Source organism: Sceloporus occidentalis, unplaced genomic scaffold, assembly GCF_023333645.1.
Source record: "Sceloporus occidentalis isolate IW3139 unplaced genomic scaffold, rSceOcc1.0.p SCAF_11, whole genome shotgun sequence".
NCBI lineage: Eukaryota > Metazoa > Chordata > Lepidosauria > Squamata > Phrynosomatidae > Sceloporus > Sceloporus occidentalis.
The window spans coordinates 5858659-5884711 of NW_028316991.1; the positions used below are offsets into that span (position 1 = coordinate 5858659).

The following is a 26053-nucleotide window of genomic DNA, read 5'->3' on the forward strand; positions in this document are numbered from 1 at the left end:
GTGAAAAAAAAAAGTGCCCCCCAAAACACCACACATTAACAGACTGATTCCCGCTCCTGAAAGGGCAAATGATACTCAAGGCCAGTCAGCAAAGGGTCATGAGATATCCATGGGATCTAACGAGCCTCGATTATGCCTACACAGAAAGTTCTCCAAATGGCTTCAATATGAAGACCGTGGCTCTAGCAGCCAAAACCGGCCTGAATCATGGAAATCAGAGGGGTCGTCCATGCAGAACTTGAAGAGCTAAAAGCAACAACTCAAGAGCGCTTACCCCCGACAAAGACAAATACAGCAGTACTGATGCAAAAATACTACAACATGATAACGTATTTATCTTGAACGCTGCAGGTGACTAACTTCTATATCCACATATCAGTAAAACACGGCAAATAAAATATAGCGGGCTCAGGGAATTAAAAGGTTTGTTCCTCTAAAACCGCTTTGTATCTCTTTGGTGCCGAGTGACCGTGCGTACTGTACCCTTGTAAATTGAACTTCTCAAAAGCGCAGCCTTTTACTTATATATTGTCAATGCCAAAAAAAGAATACTCCTAATAAGGATAAGAGCAAGATATATAAAATAAACATGGGGGAAATGATTTATCCTGAAAGCCTTTCAGTCAGAGGCCAACGCATGAGAAAGCACGGCAGAGAAGGAAACTAACCATTTTACAGGGTAAATAGAGTAACAAACAAAGAATCCTCCAGACCAAGGAGCCGAGCCATATCTGTAAGGCCTTCATATAACAAAACCACACAAAAAAACCCCCAAAACCACCCAAGCAGGGGGTTAGTCAACGCATGAAGGACTAAATTAATTGCAACCAATTACTGTATATGAAATAATATATTTAGAGCTTTTACATTCAATGGTATGTTTGGGTTTTTCACTCCCTTTTCTACACCATTTGTATTTGCAATTGAATAGGAATTTTAAAAATCAATGTTTATCGCCAACCACTAAGCTGTTTATTTTTTTTTTTAAAGCTATTCCTATCCCTTCTTATACCTGAGGGGCTGGGAATTTATAGAGCTGTCAGATGCCTACTTTCTTTCTATGACCGACAGGCATGAAAGCCAGGGTTAAAAAACATGAAATATTATAGGTTGTCTGCTTTTCAAAAACATTTTGATGGGGTTTATAAGGCTACGTTTCTACTAGTATTTGCCATGTCATCACCAAAACACCTAAAAATAAGGACAAATACTTTATGATTCAATGATGCAATATATCGATGCTCTATAAACACGAAGCAAGCATAGAACAGGGGCTCCGAATTGGACAGTGGGGAGAGATCTCCTGGAACTAAATAAATGAAGTGAAGTGTATAGTACACAATATGGATAATAAAATTAGCCTAAAGATCTTTGTTTTTAATGCCGATCACTCAGACGATATAAACTAAAATGTGTGTGCAGAGGGCCAACTACTTGTACCCTTTTCACACGTACTGTATGTTTGCTAACCATTTAATAACAGTAGCAGTAGTTTGGAAATGACCATTGCATTGGCTGCATTTGATGATTTAGACCACTTTCCTACCTGCCAACTGTTCACCTATAAGCATACCTTATCGGTGAATGCTCCGTGTTTGGCCCACCACCTCCCCTTTAAATGTGGGCGCTTCCAGCAATGTCAGCGGGAACGCCCACAAGTACAGTAAGTGTAGAGTATCAGCAGCAACATTTGAGAAAACGAAGAAAAAAAAACAAACAAAAAAACTTTAAGGATCCTTTAAGCTGCACAATACATAAAACTGGGGTTTCATCATTAGTTTATTCTGTGCAATAGAACCAAATGTATTCTTATACATGTAAGTATTATGCATGCCCACAATCAGCATCAAGAATTCTTTGGCACCGGATCTTTAAAACCTGGCATGGTTTCCTATAAATACCAGAGTTCATGTAAATTTACCATAGATCACATGCATAAAATACATATGGTGAGATGGTGAACAGGTGGTGAACAGGTGGTTTAGGTGACAAGGAGTTCTAATTTCAGTTCTATTTCTTTTATAGCAGTGATGAACGTTTTTGGACCCGAGCGCCCAATTTTCTGCATGAAACCAAGCTCTAGATCTCAGATTGCCTACACTGCATGTCGGTGCCTAGCCCATAAAAAAAAAAACCCCAAACACATCACACAAGCATATACTTACACTCACGTACATGCGCACACACACCTCTTCAGAGTTTGTTATATAAATATATTACCGTATTTGCTCGATTATAAGATGACCCTGATTATAAAACGACCCCCCAAAATCTGATTTAGGGAAAATTACTAGTAAATGTTAATTCATGTAAACTATGTAAACTATTTTTTTTTTACTTTCAATAGTTTTTTATTAATTTTCAAAGAAATAAGAAGTACAAATAACACCAATAGTAATACATGAGAGACAGTCACAGCTGTCAGTTGTGATCAAACCAAGACAGTCGCAGCCGTCATTACATTGAAAATTGAAACCATCTTGATAAGCATGTATCTCAGTTACATTGTAACGTTATAAGGTAATAAAAAACGTAAACAAGAAAACTTCCCTGTAAAGGAAGAGGAACAGAACAGTATGCCTGAGTGAATTTTTTTTTAAAAAAAGGGTATATCTGCTCAAGTAATTTATAGTGAATAGTTTTAATAGTTGACATGCCATACCAGTGAGGATGACTGTAGTTACAGATAGCATAGAGAGTAGGTCTGGAATCCTTAAATATACTAAAGAACCTCAAATATCTATACAATAGGATGAAGAATACCATGGTTTCCATCTGATAGAGAATTTTTTTGTGTTGCCTGAACCTCTAGATAGAATTTTTTCGTAGGAATATGTAGTATTTAGTTTGGAAATGACTATATCAATAGAGGGAATCTCCACAGTTTTCCATTTGCTTGCAAGAGTGTTTTTTGCAATAATGCAAATGATACAGAATAATTCCCGATATTGTGGGGAAACAGTTTGTATCCCTAGAAAAAGTAAAACCAATTGAGGCGACCAATTTATAGGGCAGTTTAATATCGTAGAAAGAAGGCTTTTACATTCTACCCAATATGATTGTATAAGAGGGCAATTCCATAAGATATGGTATAAGGTTCCCTTCTGGCCACACTTTCTCCAACATTTAACTATTTTTTTTTAAATAAAAGCTTTGATTTAGAAAAATATTTTGTTTTTATTTCCTTTTATTTTCCAACCTGCCACATCTGCCTCCAGGCTTGCCTTATACCCCCTATATGCCACTGTGCCCCATGATATACCTTTTGACCCCCTATGTGCTACTCTGCCTCCAGAAATGCCTTATATCCCTATATGCCACTCTGGCAACCGGGAAGGTCTGCGCAATGGACGCAGACAACCCCCGCTGCTAACCGCACCTCCTTCCGGCTGCAGCGGAAGTTGCCTATGCGATCTGGATCTTAGTCAGACCTAATTATAAAAGACGAGGGGTATTTTTCAGAGCATTTGCTCTGGAAAAAACCCCGTCTTATAATCGAGCAAATACGGTATATAGAAATATAGAGCAACCGATACATTATAGAGAGACATATTATATAGACAGAGCAATATTTAGACAGAGGCAGATATATTATATAGATATATGAGATAGATAGATACATCCACACACATCTTTCCATTTACCCCTTTTTATTTATCTCTCTCATTTCACTTTCTCTCCTCCATTCTCCCTACCACGTCCCTTTCTCATTAGCAACCAGGTTCCCCATGACTGTTTAAAAGTGTTATAATCAAACTTGACCACATGACATTCAGTCGAAACGTAGGATTTGATGTCATGTAAGAACCAGGGCTGCAACAACGAATCGATAAATCGATAATCGATTATGAAAATCGTTGTCAACGATTTTCATAATGGATTAGTTGAATAGATTTATAAAATGATGTTTTTCAGAGCAAATGCTCTGAAAAACTGCCTTCTATAATCCGATCTCAAATAGAGATCGGATTATAACTGTAGAATCCAGACCCCCCCGCAAAGCTGCAGGAGACCTGGATCCTCTCTGCCACCCGGTGAGGGTCTGTGCAAAACACACAGACATCCTCCGCTTCTCCCCTCCACTTCCGCCTCGGCTTCTATTACTGAACCCGGCGTCCGGTGATCTTCCGGTGAAGAGGAAGCGGAGGGGAGAAGCGGCTGTCTGCACGCATCGCACAGACCCCTACCGGCTGCCGGAGAGGACCCAGGTCCCGTGCAGCGCTGCAGGGGATTTGGATTTTAGTGCGCGATGTGCGCAACCTCCGGTACTTCCCTTCACTTCTACCTGCCCCACCAGGGGTTAATATATCAACAGAAGAAAAACAGGACAAGTAAGCAGCACTGGGCAAGTGTTTTCTTTATTTTTATGCTCATTTGCCCTGTGTTTCGTCTGTTGATATATTAACCCTTGGTGGGGCAGGTAGAATTTTTGCGGGATCTATTAATTATGTGCATTCTTTAATTTGTGTTTTTTTATTTTTTGATGTCTGTAATATTTGATTTATTGTTTATAATGTCCATATATTTATATTGTATTGTGTATTTGTCTATATTTAATAAACATAAAAGTGGCATCTCAGTGGCATATAGGGGTAAAAGGCATATCAGGGGGCATGGTGGCATATCAAGGGTAAAAGGCATATTGGGGGCTATAAGGCATATCAGAGGGCACAGTGGCATCTCAGTGGCATATAGGGGTAAAAGGCATATCAGCGGGCACAGTGGCATCTCAGTGGCATATAGGGGTAAAAGGCATATCAGGGGGCATGGTGGCATATCAAGGGTAAAAGGCATATTGGGGGCTATAAGGCATATCAGGGGGGCACAGTGGCATATCGGGGCACTGTGGCATATATGGGGCTATAAGGCATATCAGGGGGCACAGTGGCATCTCTGACATATAGGAGGGTATAAGGCATTTCTGGGACAGAGGCAAGCTGGGGGTGAGATGTGCATAACTGGGCAAAAATAGTTTACATGAATATTTACTAGTTCTTGTTAAAATATAGCTTTAATTATGTCAGTAAAATAAGACGGCAAATCGCCTCCAAAAGCATGCCTCCTGTACTTTGTTAAATCCCTTTAAATGTTTCTATCGCATCTCCTCTCTTCTTTCCTCCAAGTTCTACATATTAAGATCCCTCTGTCTCATCCTGCAAACCACTTGTTTTTGTAGCCCTCTCTCCAATGCGCCAATATCCTTCTCAAGATGGGGGAGCTACTCTAAGTGAGGCTTGGCCAGGGGTCTGTAAAGTGGCAGAAGAACTTCTTCTTGCTACTAATGCCTCTTGTGATACAACTGCTTGCTTTTTCTAAAGCTTTGTTGCATCGTCTGCTTACCTTTAAGAAATAATTACTCATAAATCCCCAATGCTATATTCGGCTTTGGGATTTTTACATCCCAAGCGCATTACCTGACATCTTATATTACATCTTACATTTTATCAACATTAAACTGCAGCTGCCAGAGACTCGCAGCCATTCTTCTTATTTACCAAAATCTTTTACCATTTGACTTGTCTACGCTGTTGCAGTTAACATCTGAGTTTCCTTATCCATAGATAATTACTTTTATTGTGCCATGAGATTCTCAGGATTTTTACATACATTATATACACATATATATATACACACACATACATACATATTTATATATACATACATATATATACATATATATATATATATATATACATACACACATATACAATTACTGAACTGCATTGGATACTGGTGTGTACATGAACGTATAACACACTTTTGGTGTTATAAAGGTGTAATCTGGCGGCGCACTCCACCACTCTGTTTCCTATTATAGTTACCGGCCAACAATTCGTTTGACAGCATCTGCTTGAAGAAAAAAAACGCATGCTGTTTGAAAGGCAAAGGGTGATCAGATCATTTTCTTTTGTTAAATGATAAAAAATAAACTATTAACATCTATATATACACGCACAAATAAAATTAAGTCCACCTTCCATTTACCAATAGCAACTGCAATAAAGCCTATAGGAATGGCTATAGCACCCTAATTAACTTCCTCTGTTATATAAGTCACTGAAATGTAAGCAACTTGTCCTGCATGTTAGGTCATTTAAAAATGGTCTCTCATCCACTGCGCCACAAAGTGATGATGCATTAATGTGGGGTAATTGTGCCAAGTTATTATAGGACTGTACTATCCTACTAAATATTGCCATAAAATGTGCTGCCCAAAGGCACAATGTGAGATATATCAAGCATCATCACAGATATTTATGTAGATATCCTAGGGCTACAACATGTCCAGAATAAAAATAGCATAGAATGAAGTCTTTCCAACAAATGGCGATGGGCAGGACACGCGGCTAAAAAAAAAAATAAAATAAAAAGACAGAGGACAGATGACCAAGTGGAGTTATGCAGGGCTTGTGAAACACACAAGAGCACTAGAGAAACAGCCAAAAATTAATCAGCAGGCTGGAGTGGGAAATAAGTATTTGATTTCTGCAGACGTATTAGAAAGTAAAGAACCACAAATTAATTGGAATTGTGCCTTGATTAACAACAAATCTAAGAGTGCTTGCATAGAATATTTTATAGAATAGAATATTGACAATGTCAATAAGACAATGGAAAACCCACTATATTTGAAGTCACCGTTTGAAGATCATTGGCTTGCAGGAGATGTTGCTCTTTGCCGTGCAATCTCGCATTGGGTTTCGCAGGGTTCTCCGGTGGATATATGGAGGACTGTGTCGTCACTGTGTTGTATCAGCCTGCTATAGCGAAGACATATGAATGCATGTAGAGAGGAGACCACTTAGCGTCAACATTTGGCAGGGTTTACCGTATTGGCTCGAATATAGGCCGCACTTTTTTCGGCCTAGCGCCCGACGCCTGGGACATGCAGTCCCGGGCTCCGGGCAGGCAGCGGGGTTTGGATACAGATCCCCCGCAGCGGTGCAGGGGACCTGCATCCTAATCCCCGATACGCTCAGACAGCCTCCCCTGCCAGCACTTCCCACGGGGGGGGGGGGTGCCGGCACGGGAGGTTGTCTAAGTTTTTACCTCTGCCCGCACCCGACTTACCGGAGCAGACTCCCGGGTGTCTTGCGGGGGACATCGGGATGTGCCGGCACCGGAAGTTGTATACGCGTATTGCGTAGATGTCCCCCGCCGGCCCCGCAAGACACCCGGGAGTCTGCTCCGGTAAGTGAGGAGGACAGTGGCAGCATATCTCGGGCAGGGAGGAGGACAGTGGCAGCATATCTCGGGCAGGGAGGACAGTGGCAGCATATCTCGGGGAGGGAGGAGGACAGTGGCAGCATATCTCGGGCAGGGAGGAGGACAGTGGTAGCATATCTCGGGCAGGGAGGAGGACAGTGGTAGCATATCTCGGGCAGGGAGGACAGTGGCAGCATATCTCGGGCAGGGAGGAGGACAGTGGCAGCATATCTCGGGGGGGGGGAGGACAGTGGCAGCATATCTCGGGGGGGGGACGACAGTGGCAGCATATCTCGAGAGGGAGGACAGTGGCAGCATATCTCGGGGGGGGGGGGGGGGAGGACAGTGGCAGCATATCTCGGCAGGGAGGACAGTGGCAGCATATCTCGGGGAGGGAGGACAGAGTGGCAGCATGTTTTTTTGGTGCTTTTTTTTAAAGAAAAAATTTTTTCTTTAAAAAAGCACCAAACTTTTAGGGTGCGGCCTATATACGGGGGCGGCTATATATCCGAGCCAATACGGTATATAAAAGCATAACACGGCTACGGGACACAATAATGCTACAAGGCACTAAAAGGATACACACAATTCTACAAACACTCCTGATACTTAGGAGGGTCAACCACAACAATGGAGCAAGAAGTGAAGGTGGAAAGTAACACGCATACAATATCCCGCCATCAAAAAACTAAATACATTTTAGTATTTACAAGACATACTTAATTATGACCAAAAAGAACCAGTCAGCGTTGGACCAGTAATCAAACTCTAACACAACCTATAACTGCGTGAAAGCATGTTGCTGCATCGAAACGCAATATGAACGGGAGAAAACAAAAAAAGCCCAAGCGCCTCCACGGTACAAGAATAGCCCCCCCTTTAAATATCATCGCAGGTTTACCAACTACAGCAGCTTCCAAGACACAAGGATACTAAATACAGTATCAAAACTAAGGACTGCCCCTCTTTTTCTGGGTCAGTTCTTGGCTATTGCACAAATACAGTATTTTTTCTTTTAATTAAGCGGCCAGGGGCAGAATGACTAAATGATGCTAAACGTACTCAGCAGCTAATCAGCACATTCGCGACAATAATATAAAAAGGGCCGCTGTTTATTAGGTTACTGCTGTGTTTGGAGTGATGTCGAAGCATACAAGCCAATCAAAGCTGAACATCAATGTGATGATCTGAAAGCGGTTTTCCCTGCCGCAATATAAAGTAGTATAGCAAACGTAACAAAACTCAAGATAAAGTGATCAAAAAAATAAAGTTTGGTTAAAATAAAAAAAACTAGAGTAAATCAAAGAATATATTCTTGTTATACGTGTTCTATACACACAAACGGAAATTTAGCAAAGATCATGCTTTGCTTGCAGCAATTCTGTTGATGTAGAAAACCAGGTTACAGCAGATGAGACGGAAAAAGCGATCTCCATAGCAACAATGCATCTCTTAAAAATCGGGGGAAGGGCGCTCGTCTATTGCTAAGAGGCCCTGTAAACAATTTGTAAGGCATGTTGTAGGTATGGATGGTTAAAGCAGGATAGAATCGGCGTAACTTATTTGTTTCGTTTCAGTGAAAGCTCGTTGATTTGAATGCATGGAATTCATGGTATATTGTCGTACCTCGTCAAGGCAAATAAAGTATTTACCAGTTCTGTACGTTAACAGCTTAGACAGAGAAATCTCTTAAAGTGAACTTTCATAACTCCATGTCCTGAAATTAAAAAAGGCGCAGAATTTCTAGTGTATTATTGAGTCATCTAATGATGATGGGATGATGTCACCTACTAAGTAGCGCCCACTGGCGACATTGGGTTGCTTGAACCACAAGAGTGCATTCCTGTCCATTCAGGACTGACATGTATAAATTAATCATATAACCAACAGCACTGGCTGGATTTATATGTTCAATGGGCTCCATAAACTATTTTCATAAATGGGGGATCAATACGGAAGGATTACCCGGGGATGAAAGATTCCATAGGTTACATTGTTAGTTACATCAAAGGAGCACATGAAGACATCTGATGTGAGGCTCACCATAGTGTTCTGCGTAATCACATGGCTTCTTGTTATTAAACATGCAACACTACAAGATTGCTATAAAGACAGAATTAACAATGCGGTCAGAGTTTACCAAAGTACCCAATCGGAGTTCTTCCTTAAGATCTGTGGGTCGTACGAAACAAAATCGCAGCTGTTCGATTGTATCGCGATCTGAACATGCCAACGCGCAATCTCTGTGGTTTCCCTGGTGATACAGTTTGTCAAATTCGGCTAATATTTACATGAACAAAGAATTACGGCTAATTGGATAGAAATATTGCACTCACTGCCCCAGATCTATTACTCTTTTCTTGATATTTTATATATTTTCCTTCCCAGCTTGCTCACAATAGAAGATGAATAAAATATACATTAATCGTTGCATAACTCCATAGTTGGAACGGCTTTCCTGGACACGGCTCTGGGTTGGGGTGTGATCCTTTTGTATTTAAAGCTTCCCAGATCCAGGAAAGCAGTTCTTGAAGGACTCTTCCATCACTGTCAAAAGGGAGACAACATTGGAGGCAAAATGATTGTAAACCACAAAAAAAACCACAAAAAAACAAAAAAACTCAGTCTGCAGCAAACGCGGTTTTGCTGGCTGGTATCTGGAGTTTTCCGGCCAACAAGAAACTACAGGGGAATTTACCCGAATTCCAACTCATCCGCCCAGCTACGCTCCATGCACAGCTTCCCTCACACCGCACGCTATAAAGTGTAAACTAAAATTTCAAAGGAATTGCTTGAAGAATCATAAATTTCCTTGTACAAAAGCAAAGATGAACAGGGTTCTTGTATAAAACTTAACATTTAATCCAGGGGTCAACAGATTTGGTCTGGATCTAGGAGACAGTTTTTTTCTTCCCCAATCATGTTTTTATTTTTATATATTACCCAACCTGGCTCTCGGTTTGTCGAGCCTTGCCATTCACTAATATATATTTACACACTAACACCATCCATTAACAGATACAGGCTAACATCATATGCTCACAAATACTAGCACCTTACAGTAACACACATACGATCATATGCTCACTAACACTCAAACTATAACACTATGTGACACGCCATACTGTAACAACCACCATACATTCTAGCACCACACTCATACACATGCATGCACACACATTTAAAAATATACTCTAACCCCATAGACACACACCAACTCTAGCACTATACATATACACACACTGATATACACTTCTCCCCCACTTACATGCCTCACCGCTACCTATCTTCTGCCATCGCGACTCCGGCACACTGTTTTCCTGCCGGTGCGCGGTGAAGCGAGCATTATGTGACCCCGCTGGGCGCCTCATCGCCTCACTACACCAGATTCATGATGGCACCCCTTGAAAACCCTGGGCTCCAGGAAGTGGTTTCTCGTCGCCATGGCGACCTGGCACCTAGGGTTTGTCAAGCCCTGCTTTAATACATCCACACAAATTTTTTTTTTCCAGCACTCGGACATCAAATACTCGAGGAGCAGGCTAACAGTATGAGAGGACTGCTTGAATGGGGATGAGTTGATAGGATCTGTTGTGTTTGTTAATCATTCAGATGGCTTGATTATGATGATAGCGGAGAGTGTTATGAAGAAATGTTGTTCATGTCTCGAAAAATGTGAGTTATCAGAAAGTTGCATACGAGGGAGAAGGTCTGACAGAACAGGGAAGGGAATTCAACACAAGGAGTACAGCACGAGTGAAATCTTGAATACAGGAGCGAGAAGAGGTAATGAGGGTAGAAACGAGACACAGATCATGAGAGGAAAGAAGAGCGGCTAGGAGTGTATTTGGATAGGGGGTGCAGGGTTGTGAAGGGCTCTGTAAGGATGGATTGGAGCGGAGAAAGGGAGACCAGTTAGTAGGGAGCTGCAATAATCCATGTGAGGAATGGGCAGATTTGGGAGATGTTTTTCAGGTGAAGGCAGCAGGATTTGGTGAGGGACTGGATGTGAGTCAAGCGTGACAGCCAGGCAATCGATCTGGTCTGAAAGAGCTGTGTCATGGATGCCGTGAGCATGGAGGGTTTGTAAGAGGAAGATAAGGATGGTTATGCAGTATTACAAGCAGAAATAGTGCACTCACACTTTGCTAAGGCAATAACATATTGTGCTTTCTCCCATTAAATGCCCAACAACTTCATTAGGATTTGATATACTACTGTCTTCTCAGAAAAAGACTCTGGTCAAAGGAAAGTGAACTTATTACCACTAAACCGCTTTTCAAATTTTCTTACCAACGTCTAATTAACTAGCTCATGAGAGACATCAGTGCTTCTGTTCGCAAACTGCCACTGTGCCAAGATGCCCAAAAGTAATGTAAACATATCTTTACGACAATAGTTTACATTTAGGTAGCTTTTTGCTGCAAAAAAATGTCATCTTACTTCAGTGAGATATGTATTATTTCTGATTCTTAAGGTACATTGAGGGCCTAAGGCTTTGCTTTCAGAAAATAGCATGGCTCATTGCAAACCCAGAAAACATATCATACATCAAACCAAAGGCAAAGCGGCAACGCTACAACGCATCTGTCCGTTTCACTGTTTGTTTAAATAGCTTTAGAGAGTCTAGACAGTCTACAAAACTTATATAGCTTGAAAAGAACTAAATGTATGCACTGTAGGTAATGGCTTAATTGGAGGACATGTACAACAATAAGCAGAGCATTAAAAACAGGTGCGCCAGCCATCATATGTACTTGAATGCATAGGATAGCTGAGAGGTTGCTTTTCTTCTGTGGTGTTCCCCTGCAGAATACCCCCACATGTATTCGCCCCTTTCCCCAGCTACCTTCCGCGCAGGAAATTATTTACTCACCACCAGTCACCTCCAGCACCGGCTTGGCGAACGCTCTGGGCAGAAGTCTATCGAGACTTCAAACAGCCAGTCAGTGTAAAATCTTGGCCCATGGAGGCAGGGCCGGCTCAAGACATAATGCCACCTGGGGTGAAGTTTAAAATACTGCCCCCCCCCATTATCTACCCTTCCTCTCCCTCCCTATTATCTGCCCTTACCCCCCCCCCTTTTGTACTTACCTTTCAGCAGTCCTGCGGTGAGTCTCCCTGCTCGGTCTCAGTGCCGGCTTGTAATGCTGAGCGGCGGAAATGACGTCATCTTCCAGCGCTCAGCATTACAAGCCGGCACAGAGACCGAGCTAGAGGGCTCGCAGAGGAGAGAGAGGGGCGCCGAGGGGGTACTGACAACTTGGTAAGCGAAAACCACTCGAAAAAATACGCTATATAAAAGAGTACTTACAAAAAAGTACTTTCATATGCATTCGTTATACAGGGTAATAACCCTTTAAAAAAAAAGTTACTGCCAAAAACACGAATGAAAACAATCCAAAGTTTCACATTTTACTAGCACATGGCTGCTATATACATTCATTCCTAATGAAATTGATGGGGCTTATTTAAAAAAGTGCATAATAACCAAGTAACCCTGCCCAACTTCAGGACCACAATGTTACGACAAAATGAGTTGCCTCCCACTCTGCCTGAAGTACCCTTAAGTATGGTCGTAGTGCATAGTAAATAGCAGGTGTCCGTCCACGTGAACGATGTGCATTCCACAACACGTCACTGGCAGCATTTCAGGATGCCTCTGCTTTTGTTACGGATTATCAGGTCATTTCTTTTGTCCATTACAATTTCCTTTTTAATCACCGTATTATCCCCGCATCATGGATTACGTTTACTTAGTAAATATGGCTGATACGGCTTTGCCAACGCATTCCTATTGCTACAAAATGTCTTACTATTCCTGCCAGTCGCTCTCTAGCGATCACATATGTTAGAAAGTAACATTCTCTGCTTTTCTTTTTAATTTGACGCATATTATTGCTACAAATGATCTTCCTTCACTGCACGCCTGCATAGATCTTGAAGACCCCAAAGGCACTTGCAGCACATGCATAACAGTATTAATTGATGCGTGCTTAGCGGCTATAAGGCTTTTCCTAAAATACCCCAGAGGATTTGTGATCCCTCCAATAACCACAAATATAAAATAGCTCAGGAACAGGTACAGAAAACCAGAGAGAACCTAAGGGCTCAGGCAATTCATCGAAAGTGTTCTGTGTTCTGATAAACCACAAAAAAAATGTCGAAGAACGCCAATACAATACTGACCCCCTTAATAAAACGGCAGCTGCTCCAATCCCAGTTAGATAGATGTGTCTCAGCGACCATCGTCACAAAAAAACAGAGATCCAGATATGACTTAAATGGTCAGCCATTCTTCTGAGCTTCTTCTAAAAGGAGGAATGGGCTGGCCCTCTATCATGAATACTTTTAGGTGGACTTTAATATTGCAGGGTCAAGATGAAAAGCACAGGAAAATTGGTGAAGTTGCAATTCTCACTTCAGTATTGGCATTATGGGGAGTTTGTCGCAGTTAAGAGACAAGAAACCGAAGCTGCAAACACCCAGGTCCGAATGTATAAAACACAGAACACTTTCAAGTGCCGATTGCCATTTGAATTAACAATATCAAAAAGTCTGGTTTCTCCAACTAGGCCAATGTTATTCCATCTTCCAGAGGTACTATTTACATTTACTGCCCCTTCTCAAACATTCTGAAGGCAAAACATTTCAGAAGTAGCTTGTTGCCGAACGGTGCTTTCATGCAGATATAGCTTAAAAGGAAAACTGTTTTTTGTTACATAGTATTAAATATTGAAAACACAAACTATACACACCTTTTGATTTATGCCGTAACAAACTAGATGATATGTATGATTCAACAAAACTGCTGAGTAGGGTGCTTTATACAGACTGCAAAACTACTTTTAGTGGGTAAAAATTAATGGAAAGCACCGAGACAAGTAGTAGGAAAATCTATACTGCTGAAAACGTGATTGATAAGAGGTACAGGAAAAGAAACCACTGGTGACCCACTACCTAATATTTTTACCAACCTGTATATCAAGTATTACACCACTCTCCGTGGTAGTGGCAACATCCAAATTTAGACAGCAACTATTAGGAAGTAGAATACACACACACACTCATATTAATGGTCCTCGGCCAAGCAAAATACGGCATTAGGTTTGATTTATGTGAAACCCAGATGGACTCAAATCTGTAGATCAGGGTTGCACAACAGTCCTTGAGGGATGCTAACAGTCGACAGTTTAGGATATCCCTGATTCATTAGAGACAAATCATTATGGCTTGATTTCAGGTAGGGGTAGACATTAATCCTCACCTGTCTGCAGCCCTCTGGGACTAGAGTTGTGCATCCTACCCTGGGGTTAAAAGACCATTAGTAACCTGTAATAACATGATGTGCGGGACTTATCACGGACAGCAGTGCTGCAAAACAGGGCAAGATTATGCCCAGCTAAAACAATCCGTGAGATGTAAAGACTCTGGAGCCGGTATTTGTTGTCACGCAGTCATGTTTAGCCTGTAATCTCATATAACGCTGAAATCCTTACCCTGAATGATCCGAGCCAACTGTTCCAAATCATAGTCTTATGAACATTCACTGCGTGCAGCCAATAATGTTGAGTCCTAAATTCTCCAGTTTTTCAAATATAAGAGATATATATATATATTATATATATATATATATATATAATCACACACACACACACACACATATATATGCTTTGTCGTTTTTATGTGTATAAAACATAACATTGAAAGGTCAGGGTTAAAAACACAGATCAGTGCCAGTGAAGCCACAATAATAGGAAGAGCAAATAAAGCAGTAAATAAAGAGCTCTTAATAAAAATGTCTAAATTGAATTGACACTCCTTTAACAGCAGTGTAAAAACCATAGTTCTGTTCTATACATCTTTATGGTGGGCACCGGACATGTGTATAGGCCATGGGATCCGGTTACAAACTTTATACCTAATTAGATAAGGGCTGTTCTGCTTTTTCTTCAGTCGGGCTTTGTTCATGCAAACGTTTCTTATCCTGAGAAAGTTAAAAAATCATTAATCACTTTCAAGGCCCGGCTTGTAACAATGAACTTTACAAACCCTTCTTAATATTTAACCACCAATGTGAACTAAAAACCCAACTCTACATTAAACAAAATATTACTTGGCTTCACAAACCTACTTGTACTTGAAGTTTATATTTACAGGAGGACAAGACAACCCTTTGTGTCCCTGCGCAATCATCTGACAGCCAACGCAACCTGCAAATCACACACGTGTCGCAAAGAACGTGTGTTCCAGGTCAACAAAGCTCCAAAAAACATCTATTCCTCACAAGAACAGATTTTATAGCGCTTTGTCAGGTATTTTAGTACAAAACACAGCGCATTATCGATTCCTAATAGCATCAACCCTCAACAGGATAACATCACACAGGACCTGGACATCAATCCAGCCTAAAATAAGTGGCTGTATGTAAAGATGTAAAAAAAAAAATTTTTTTATCTATAATAAACTATAGTATATCCACACGAATAAGCATTCACGGTAACCAAGATCTTCAACAGTCTCTTGAGACTGAAACATTTATATGTAATAAGCAATTTTTTGATTCCTTAAGAAATCCCTGTGAGTGTTTATGTGAATTTATATATATTTGGCAAATACCGTGTTTCCCCGAAAAGTCTTATATTTATTTTTCCTCAAGAAGACACACTATGGCTTATTTTCAGGGGATGTCTTATTTTTATTAAGTATGGTACAACAATCTATATTTATTCAAATCTACTCATCTTGTCTGGGGGGTACAGATACTCAGGAAAAGCAGAGATAGGCCAGCAAAGCCGATGTGTAAAGGCTGGCTTCTTTATCAGGGATCCAGTGAGAACTGGGTCCAATCTGCGCAGTGGAGCTGGGATGATCTCTCAGGGGTCAGTAGCAGACTGCTTCCTGTCCCCTGGTGTTTGTGGGGGGTGAGAGAGACCCACAGACTTCGGGGTATGGCTTATTTAGAGCAAACGCTTAGAAATCCTGCTACGGCTTATTTTATGGGTTTGTCTTATTTTCAGGGAAACACGGTAGCACCAAGGTCTAGGAGTTATACTCTTAAGTCAGTGGAGTGCAGTGGCCCACGCAGGAAAGCATAGGATGCAGGATGTAAGATAAAACGGCAGTAAAGCGAGTCTCCACGAGGCGAGGGAGTAAGTACGGGTGTAGCGTCAGAGTGTATATGTATAGCTCTGGAGTCAGTCTGAACGTGTTTATACGGTAGCATCAGAGTCAGTGCGCATGTGTGTATATGTATAGTGCTCGATTCATTATGTCCACTGTAGCGTGCGTGCGTGCTAGAGTGGCGGCGTGAGTGGTTTTAGCCCATATGGTGTAGTTTGTGTTATAGTATGGCATTAGCATGTGTGTACATGAGCATAAGATTGTCTGGAGCCCCCCCCCCCCCGACATAGGTCAAGTACAACATATGACAATCACATGTAAGATGGGGGTAATTATGCCAAACAAAATCTAGCCATGAAATAAAATTTCCCCCAGATAGGTATGTTTGATTTAGCTTTTATTAAAAAATCCTATGGAAATCAGCAGCTACACCAAGATGTACATTTCATGGAGTGACCAAATAGTTTCTTATTTTAGAGAGATGTTGCGGATCGCAAGCTATACAAGACCTGTGAGAGAGATGCCCCAACTACACATAAAATAAATAAAAACAATTTGTTTGCACTTGCTGAGGCAGGAGGGAGAAAACCAGCCATGAAGTTGGAGATAGAAGTTGTTGTCCCCCTGGGCTCCCCATCATATGATATATATATAGATATATATATATATATATATATATATATATATATTCCACCAATTTAATCAGCTCTTCTAGTTTTGTCATACCTTTTGAATATACTATTAGAATTGACAGACCAGGACAAACCAATACATTAGGTAAAGAGGGCCCTGCTCACAAGCTTACAATCTATACAAAAGCAGCTCAATTTAACAAAAAAACAAAACACATGAATTAACAATTTTGAGGCGTTTGTTTTATTGTACAGAAGAAAGGATCCAAACACAGAAGGACTAACCAACAGCAGCTTCCTTACCCAGCATGTCACCAGAGATCTATCCAGAGCATTATTGGGTTCATAGGTCTGCACTTGCAGGCAGCACTTCAAATCAACACTACAAACTTGGCCAAGAGCAGTTGCGGGAAACTAAAGATTAAAAACATTCTTTACTGAGGACCAACAATACGAGCCAAGTATTTCTTTTACTATATTTTCTGCGGAGATAACAAAACAGATGGAAGAGGGGAAAAAAAAAAAAAAAAACCCCGAACAAATTAGAATGACAAATTGCCCATCTGAAAGTGGACTGCTAATCGGCTCAGCAATATGCGGATCAGGATTACATGAGGACCATCAAACCGGTCAAAATCTATTCACTTGTGACCACTCTGAGGCATTCCAGCACCTCGCTCATTGTAGAGACCAATCCTCACATGTGGATCTGAAAGCCACAGCAGCCTAACCAATGCATTATTCATTGTCGCAAGAATTCAGGACTCATATGGAGGCTCATGTCACTTTGTCACACTGGATTTGTCACTTTCAGGCCCCCAATTTGTTTTTGTTTTTTTCTTCACCCATGAAAAATGATGTTAGGAAGAGCTTACGTTCCATGCCACCGACACCAGTTTAAAATAAACTAAATAAAATCAGTTTGTAGTGATTAAGACATATCCTCAGACAAAAATATCCAGATTTTAACATTTTTGAAAGTTTTTCTTTCCATCTGCTCTCCGACTGATACCGATGAGCCGGGAACAGGGGCTGATCACCACATCAGCTGAGGTCGGGGACTAACTTATATCAGGGGTCCTGCAGTGAGGATTGCTGGTTTCAGCTCACAAAAACTTTTAATATACCCACCATCAAACTTGGTAAAAATTGCATTGCTCACACTGAGAAAAATAGCTTGTAACTGTTCAGGGACAAGGTTCTTTCGGAAATTTTTTGTAGACTTGAAAAATGAATTTTGGTTAACTGGCAGAATTAGGATAGCTTGAGTCTGCCAAAAAGCTAAGACAGTAAAAAAACAAACAAAAAAAAGTAATAAAGAAATATCACTAAATAATAAACCATGCAAAACAAACAGTTTAAGAGAAAACACCCAAACTGTAATCTAATTATCGCAACATAAGCACTTCAGCAATTTTTAAGTGTCCACCGGCTGGGGTAAAGCGAGATCGGTGGTGCCAGATCAACGCACAGGACAGAAATGCGCACTCCATGCAATTTATCAGATAGCTTTGAGTGGCACCTGCTGTCCACTCATCCTCATTAGTAACCACAGATGCTGGAGGTCACCACGGGGCAGAACACAAATATAACCTCGCAGTCTATTGGAGCTGCACTAGCGCAAACTAAAAAGGTGGAAAAAAATTCTGAATAAAAAAAAATACAAAAATTCTTTCACGTTTATGTATAGCCGACAATGGACAAAGAGGTTTAGAAGAAAATCACAACTTCCACTTTTTTTTTTTTTTTTATGATGCATTAGCAAAAAAATTTTTTTAATTATATATATAATTTTAAAAAGTTGGCTTAACATTCTGAAAGATCATATTTTAAAAGTGCACATATAAAAAACATGGGCAGAACTGAAAAAAATATAAATTTCAGTCACTATGGTGGGGATAAATAACAATTCTATACATTAGTTTGGATTCACTTAATAGAACTTAACCCTTTTCCAAACTAGCGGTTAGGGTGACCGTTCCATGTGAACTTGCTATTTGGCCAAGCGTCTTCCAGCTCTACTAAGTTCAACATTTGCTGCACGACTGCCGTGTTTTCCTGAGCGTTGGCAACTCTGAAGAGGCCAACGCATTTTCCAGGAAACCCATTGGGCAGAGTAAGAAGGGCCCTTCAATGTATTTTGGTTTTAGTCCCTTTCTTACATGGAGAACAAAAAACAGGGGGGGGGAAACTATGCAGACATGAGAAATACAAACTATTAATATTATTTAAATATGATTATCCATCGCTTATGGTCTTTCAGTTTTTCATCTAACTGAAATGTAACTCACAGGTCTGGCAGTCACATTAACTAAATATAGCCATGATATCGATCGTATTTTAGAGCTTTTTCCAGAAGTTCCTATTGCACAGTAGGAATACCACACGCAGCACGGTCAGACTCTGTCCAAGACCTCTCTCATCACTGCGTTTTCTTGTGCGGTGCCAGGAGACCGGTTAACAGTGCAATAAATGCTCGTACGGGAACTATCACAAAAATACTTGTCCAAGAATAGGAGTACAAAAGGAGGAAAGGGAAAATATTCCTTAACCCTGAAAAGCAGAATTTGTGTTACTGCTCCAAAAAATAAATTACTTCTTTAATTGTGGATTTAGGCAATTTAACTGTAGAAATAGAAAATGGTTTATTGCAGAAGGAAATGCAAGCAAGAGTCGCACAAAAGTATAACAGTGCCTTATGAGAATGTTTCATCAGGCAATGAAACAGGCTTAGGAAACAAATATGATTCATGAGATAATTATTGTGAGGGTCTGTTTAACTCTGATGATCCCTAGTAGTTATCCAGTAAACAAATAGATCTTACAAGGGCAATTACTACTTTTATCTGCTGCTAAGCTTCATACACTCAAACAAGAGCCAATTCTATACAGGTAGTGTAGTCTAAACACATGAGTAGTTTCTTATATTCTGGTTGGAACACTGGTAGCTCTTTATTACATGCACGATAGAAACATTGACCCAGGGGGGCTATCATTGATGGAGGGACCTGGTCAACAGCAAACGTGTGAAATGCATCCAGTACATAGGACAAAGTCAAACGGTGCAATATTCAATCGTTCTGGTTGTTTAAAAAAAAAAAAAAAAAAAAAAAAAAAGGGGAAAAACTAAATTTGTAAAAACCACCTACCTTGAGGCAGCTATCTCCACTTTAGTCCTTGCCACACCAGCTGCTCTCTGGGCACCCTCAATCGCACGGTCTACTTTCTCCTTCGTTTTTGTGTTCTTTATCGGAATAAGCTGCTTCCTTATTCCACGCACTAATACATTGTTTTTATACTTTCCTTCTTCCTTTGTGCCATCTGGAAATATGGTACATCCATATCCATGCCTCCTATTATTCATCCATTCACCTTCATATTTCATGCCATTTGAGCGCTCACTGACACCAAACCCGGTGCGCTTGTCGTTCTTCCATTCTCCCATGTAGGTTTCTGTGGTTGTGGCATCTACATGATCTTCTATCGGGCAATAGTCACAGTCTCCATCTCCAAAGCTAATGGTGGAGTTGGCATCGCTTGAACTAATTCTGCTCATGGCGGCATCACTCCTTACTGAGCTGCGCTTACTAGATATTGAGATCTTGGACTCAGATTTCCTGAGTTTAATGCTACCAAGCAGAGACCCTCTTCTGAATAAGCCTTTCTTCTTGCCAGTTACCAGCTCAGAGTCACTGTGAAAATTCAAAACAAAACCTCCACGTGTCCCAGCTGGACTGTCGGCTCCAATATCGTGTAGTACGGTACCATTGCTTTGCTCACTGCGCAGCGAAGACAAGGAGGTTCTGAGTGGCGAGCGAATAACTGTAGCCATTCCGTACGGAACACTCTGGCGGACTCCATGCCCATGTCTCATTCCCCCCATCCACTGTCCTTGGTACGTGCCTAAAAAATAAATTATATATATATATATATATTTTTTTTTTTTTATTCGCAAGCAATACAGATCTACTCTGTAATAAAGATCTAGTTTCCAAGTTGACCAATACATATTTCCTAAAGGTTTACCAAACACGCAACTATTTTTTGTTTTCACTCTGAGCCAGTTAAGCAACTAATTTGGCAATTATTTAAATCTTACTTTGAGTCAGTGCTAAATACCTGTTGCTGAGAAACGCCAATACACACGCTTACATGCTTCATGATCAATGAACACTCATATTCAGTACCCGACACATCACTTAACGTAAATGCCGCTCTCACACGCATCCTGAGGAGTGTCATGTCTCCTTGTTCCTCCCTACCAGTCCTGCAATTGTAATTGCCTGACATTTGTATTTACGGATATCTCTTTCCACAGAAACTATGACTTGCGTCCTCCCCCCCCCCCCCCCCTATTAAAGCCAGCAACTCAAGAAACTATGACCAAGAACACCAGAGAGAAAGAGATATTGTAAAACTCATTAAGAAGAAAAAATATTGGTGAAAAACCTTTTCATTTCATTAGAAAAGTGAACATGTTTGTCCTGTCTTTTTGTGAGGGGTGCTGTTGTTCCAAGTGTAGAAAATCATCATTACCAAGCAGACCAAGTTAACCTCAGACCTCCGATATCTCAGTTTTGTGTAAAACAAAATCTCTAGCCACATTGTACTAAAGACGAAAAGCAAGGGTGTTAAGTATATTCAATATAGCAACTCTTCATCATGCAAACACCCATATTCAATTACCTAGATGTTGAACACCCATGTTTCCAGTTAGAGACACACACACACACACCCCTCTAGGGGATGCTTGATGAGCATCATGGGAGCCGTGGCTAGGGACTACCCCTGATCTACATAGCCCAGGGTCTAGCGTTGGGCTCATTCCATGAAAATGTGCAAATAGAAAATAATATTTTAAATAAGCGGACTTTCATTTGCTCAAGGTTTTCCTTTGCATGTACATTTTTTATTATGTGCCCACAGCCCACCTAATGGCCTTACTTGTGGCTTCTGTGGTGATCATACCCTCTCACCTGTTCATCCGGTAGCTAGCAAAAATGAAAAAGCCACACTGCCACTTTTCAAAGTAATATGAAAATAATGGCTGACTTCTGTATCGTATTTTCACTGCCTCTATGACGTTACCAGGGAACAGTAATGCCATTACAGTTGTATTAATTATTTACTTTTGCAATTCTGAATCAATATAGCCCTGTTCCTCTTGTAGATAATGTGTCTGCAAGCTGCGTCACCAAGCCAGAAAATACATTTTAAAAAGTATGAAATATATTTGTTATTGGCTGGACACAGGTAAATATTCAACTACATAACTGAGGCTGTTAAATGAGATACACATGAAATACAACACAGAGCTTCAATCCTAATTGTTTTAGAACGCATCCTGGGTTTTCCCCTTCAAAGCCAAGTGTATGGATTAAAACCAGCACATGATTATGTTATTTGGAGCTCACTAATGTGCAGATTCTAATATATGCAATTAGTATGTCTAAAAACCAACATTCTTAAAAAAAAAAGTTAGAAAAGGATTTATTCCCTCCATGACCAAAGACGTACTTGGTACGTCATGGCCTAAAAACTGTTGCACGTTGTTGTGACTGGAGTCAGCATACAGCAGATTTTCTGGACTTCTGTGCATGCGATCGCTTATGACAAAGGCAATGCTTGTAAAGAGCTGCCTTTGTCTCTGTCCTTCTCACTGCGTGATGGGGTTAGTGGTGAATCATAAGATTTAAAAAAATTATATATGAATATAGGGTGGTTTTCATTCCCATTTATACTAGCCGTGTATAGTTTATATACCATGAAAACAATGTGCTTAAGCACATTTGTTATTTTTATATATAAAAATGCCTCGCATAGATTAAAAAAACCTAGACAATATTTTAAAATATACAATGTGTGTGAGTTCATTAAAAGAGAAAGGGGTGGGTGGGATAAAAAATAAAAACACATGGAAAACCCACTAGAAACAGTTTGGTTCTTAAAGGTTTAAAGACTCACTAATGATGGTAGGAAATTATTTTCCCAAAAACGATCATCTGGATCATCTTCCTCAATGGCTACTGTCCTTTTTCTGGCAAGAAGCATTGCCAAGGAACATTGCCAAAACAGGTATACGAGGTACGCTCTCAATCTTTCATCCCGTAATGTGTGTAAGCTGCCAAACATACCCAAAACATTATTCTGAAAGCATTAATATTTCAAGGGTGTCAGGGAAGATGCTATATTTGCTTACTTTGGTTATATATTTTTTTCAGCTTCCTTCTACCACTGCCTAGACTGCTTACATTAATGCACAAAATATTCCAATTAAAACTTTATAGATAAAACTAGCCTATTTACACATTTAGATTTTCACCAAGCCAGAAAATAAAAGTATTCCCATAGAAACCTAGCACACGATCACAAGGATAACCAACGCAACAGAGCATTTCGTCAGCCCACACATTAATCTGATGTAAGAACTCAGTGATGCGTGCTTCAGAAGCAAATCTGTTCAAAAACTCATTGAATAATAGCATACATGTTCCGACGAGCTGTAAGAGATCCAAAGTGGCATAGAAGGTAATAAAACATTTTCATTTCAGGCATCACAAATGTGTAGAGTTGTTTAAATCAAGTGGAGATAATACACATGCGGGTACAAATGTATGGGTACCAGGACCTCCAAATTGTCAGCTCATTTGAGCAGGGCCGTCCTCACCTGTTGTCTCCGTTAGTCAAATTGTTATGTTACATACTACTTGTTTTGTCCTGTCCACCCATTGTACAGCGCTACGGAATTTGATGGCGCTACTTAAAACAATAAGCGTCTATTTTTCCATATATCTGTGCTTTCCCTACCCTTTGCTACGCCAAAAGCATAGTGCCCATGAGAAAGACGACTATTTGGTACAAGATACCTCTTGCTGCTGCTGGCACACCTTTACTGTTGAATGAAGAAGTTAAACATGAGATTGTGAATGAAAGCTTACAACACCTTAGCATGCAGATACCTGTTTGTTATATCAAAATGCTGCTACCAGAAGAGTAAGCAACCAAATTACACATACCAGCAACTGCTTGCTTTGCACAATCCCAGGTGCTTTCTTCCTTGTAAACAGAACAGGGGAAAACCAGGGTGGGGGGTAAAAAAAAAAAAAAAAAAAAAAAAAAAAGGTGGAAGTTGTAGCTATCAGACGGTACATCTGAAACACGTAAGGGTTTTCTTAAGGAAACGGCAAGTGCTGTAAAGTTCTGGAAAGCACTATATATGGAGGCAGCAAAGTCAAGTATTTAGCATTAAGCTGGATTGCTTCGAACCCCCCCCCCCATACGAACATTTTGAGTATTGAATACTCAAACAGGTTAAAGACAAATCATGCTACACCTTGACATTAGCCTGGCCTGTATCAGAAAACATCCGGTTATCAAAGTTGTAGTACCTATCAAGAACTTCTGACTTGAGTAAAAAACCATACAACAAGGCTTGTATATTGTGAACAATATTCCTCCTACACGATGCGCCTCTAGATTAAAGATTTCAGAACATTCTGCCGCGTTTTCTCATCTGCTTATGACAGAATATTATGAGTATTTGGCTCAAAAGCAGTAAAATAAAAGAAGTAAAGTTGAATACCTCACAATCCAAATCTACATTCAAACCAATTAGTTATTAGTTATACGGTATTTGACCATGGCATTGTTGTATGAAGAAAAAAACAAAAACAACTATATACTAATACATGTTAAAAGACAAAAATTCTAAGAAAGTTTTTCAGTTGTGGAAAAAAGAAACTGTGCATGACAATGAAACAACAAAAAAAAAAGGGTAGAAAAAGGTAAGCTACAGGAAAATGAAGAGCTTTCCAATCTTAAAGCATACACACAGCCAGTGAAGAGATGGGAAGTCTGGCAGCAGCATTTATGATGGATTGTAAAGAGGCTAGACTGGTATAAGGGAGATTTAGCCAAGACAGAGTTACAATTGTCAACACAGGAGAGAAGCCATGAACAAGAGCCTTAGTAGAATCTTATGTTAGGAAGGGGCAACTGCGGGCAATGCTTTAAGATTGAGATGGCAGTATGTGAAGGTTGAATGGAAGGTCAGGGTCGAGGACTGGGTGATGGCTTCACCATTGACATGGAGGGAAACCTTTGGAGGAAAGGAAAATAAGATGTTCCGTTTTGGAGAGATTTAGAGAGGGTGGAATCAGAAGAGGATAGGAGATCTGGGTGTCATCAGCATACAGATGGTATTAAAGTGAAAGGATGAAATTAGTTTGCCACGTGAGGTATCATAAAGCGAGAACAGAAGTGGTCCTAGACCAGAGCCTCGGGGTACACCACCTAGGAGGGGAAGGGTACAGTAAGGGTTACTGGAAAGGGAGACACTGAAGAAGTGATTAGAAAGGTATGATATGAACCAGGAGAAAGCTGTGTCATGTAGACCAAGATCACGAAGAGATTGAAGGAGAAGAGCATAGTCAACAATCAACCTGCAATAGAGTCTAGTAGGATTAGCACAGAATAGTGGCTCTTGGATGTAGCAATGAGTAGGTGATTAGTAAATTTAGTAGGGGCAGTCTAAGTAAAATGTCGAGAGGGGAATCCATATAGAAGAGGGTCAAGTAAAGAGTTGGAGTCAAGAAACTTGGGTATATACACAATTCGTTCAGAAAGCTTAGAGGCAAGAGGAAGTAGAGAGATGGGACAGAACGGTCAGGTCCAGGGGAGACAAAGGTTGACGAGAGAGACTGGGTAACACTGAAGAAGGGGTTTGTGCTCTTATTCATTCTTCTTGTAGAAGCACATGTCCCTTCTTCAGTGACAGAATTAGTTTCATGTAGAAGAGGAAGAACAATTCAGTGTATGTGAGGGTATGCAGAGTCAGAGGGACAGCAAGGGAAGGAGGGGACAAAGCAGATATTTCATATCTGACAGTATCAACCTTGTTACTGAAGTAGGTAGTAAGAGGCAGTAAGGTTGGTTTGCTGTGTGAGATCCAAGGGGAGGTAATGTAAAGGAATTTAGAATCCAGGGGACTCAAAGGGGTGTCCTACTTGGATGTCTCGAGAGGATATCAGAAGTGGGGAAGCCATGACAAAAAGCAGTCAAAGATATTAGCAGGACCAAGGGGATGGTATATG

The 26053-nt window shown here is 40.5% G+C and overlaps 1 protein-coding gene across 2 annotated transcripts in view; it reads right to left on the reverse strand.

Moving 5' to 3' along the window:
* The window catches only part of LOC149305482 (junctophilin-1-like), a 47001-nt gene that overhangs the window by 16535 nt on the left and 4413 nt on the right, over positions 1 to 26053 (reverse strand). For both annotated transcript variants that reach the window (XM_089477362.1, XM_089477363.1), the window contains exon 2: positions 20111 to 20864. In XM_089477362.1, the coding sequence (XP_089333488.1) occupies positions 20111 to 20864 (754 nt within the window). The remainder of the gene's footprint in view (positions 1 to 20110; positions 20865 to 26053) is intronic.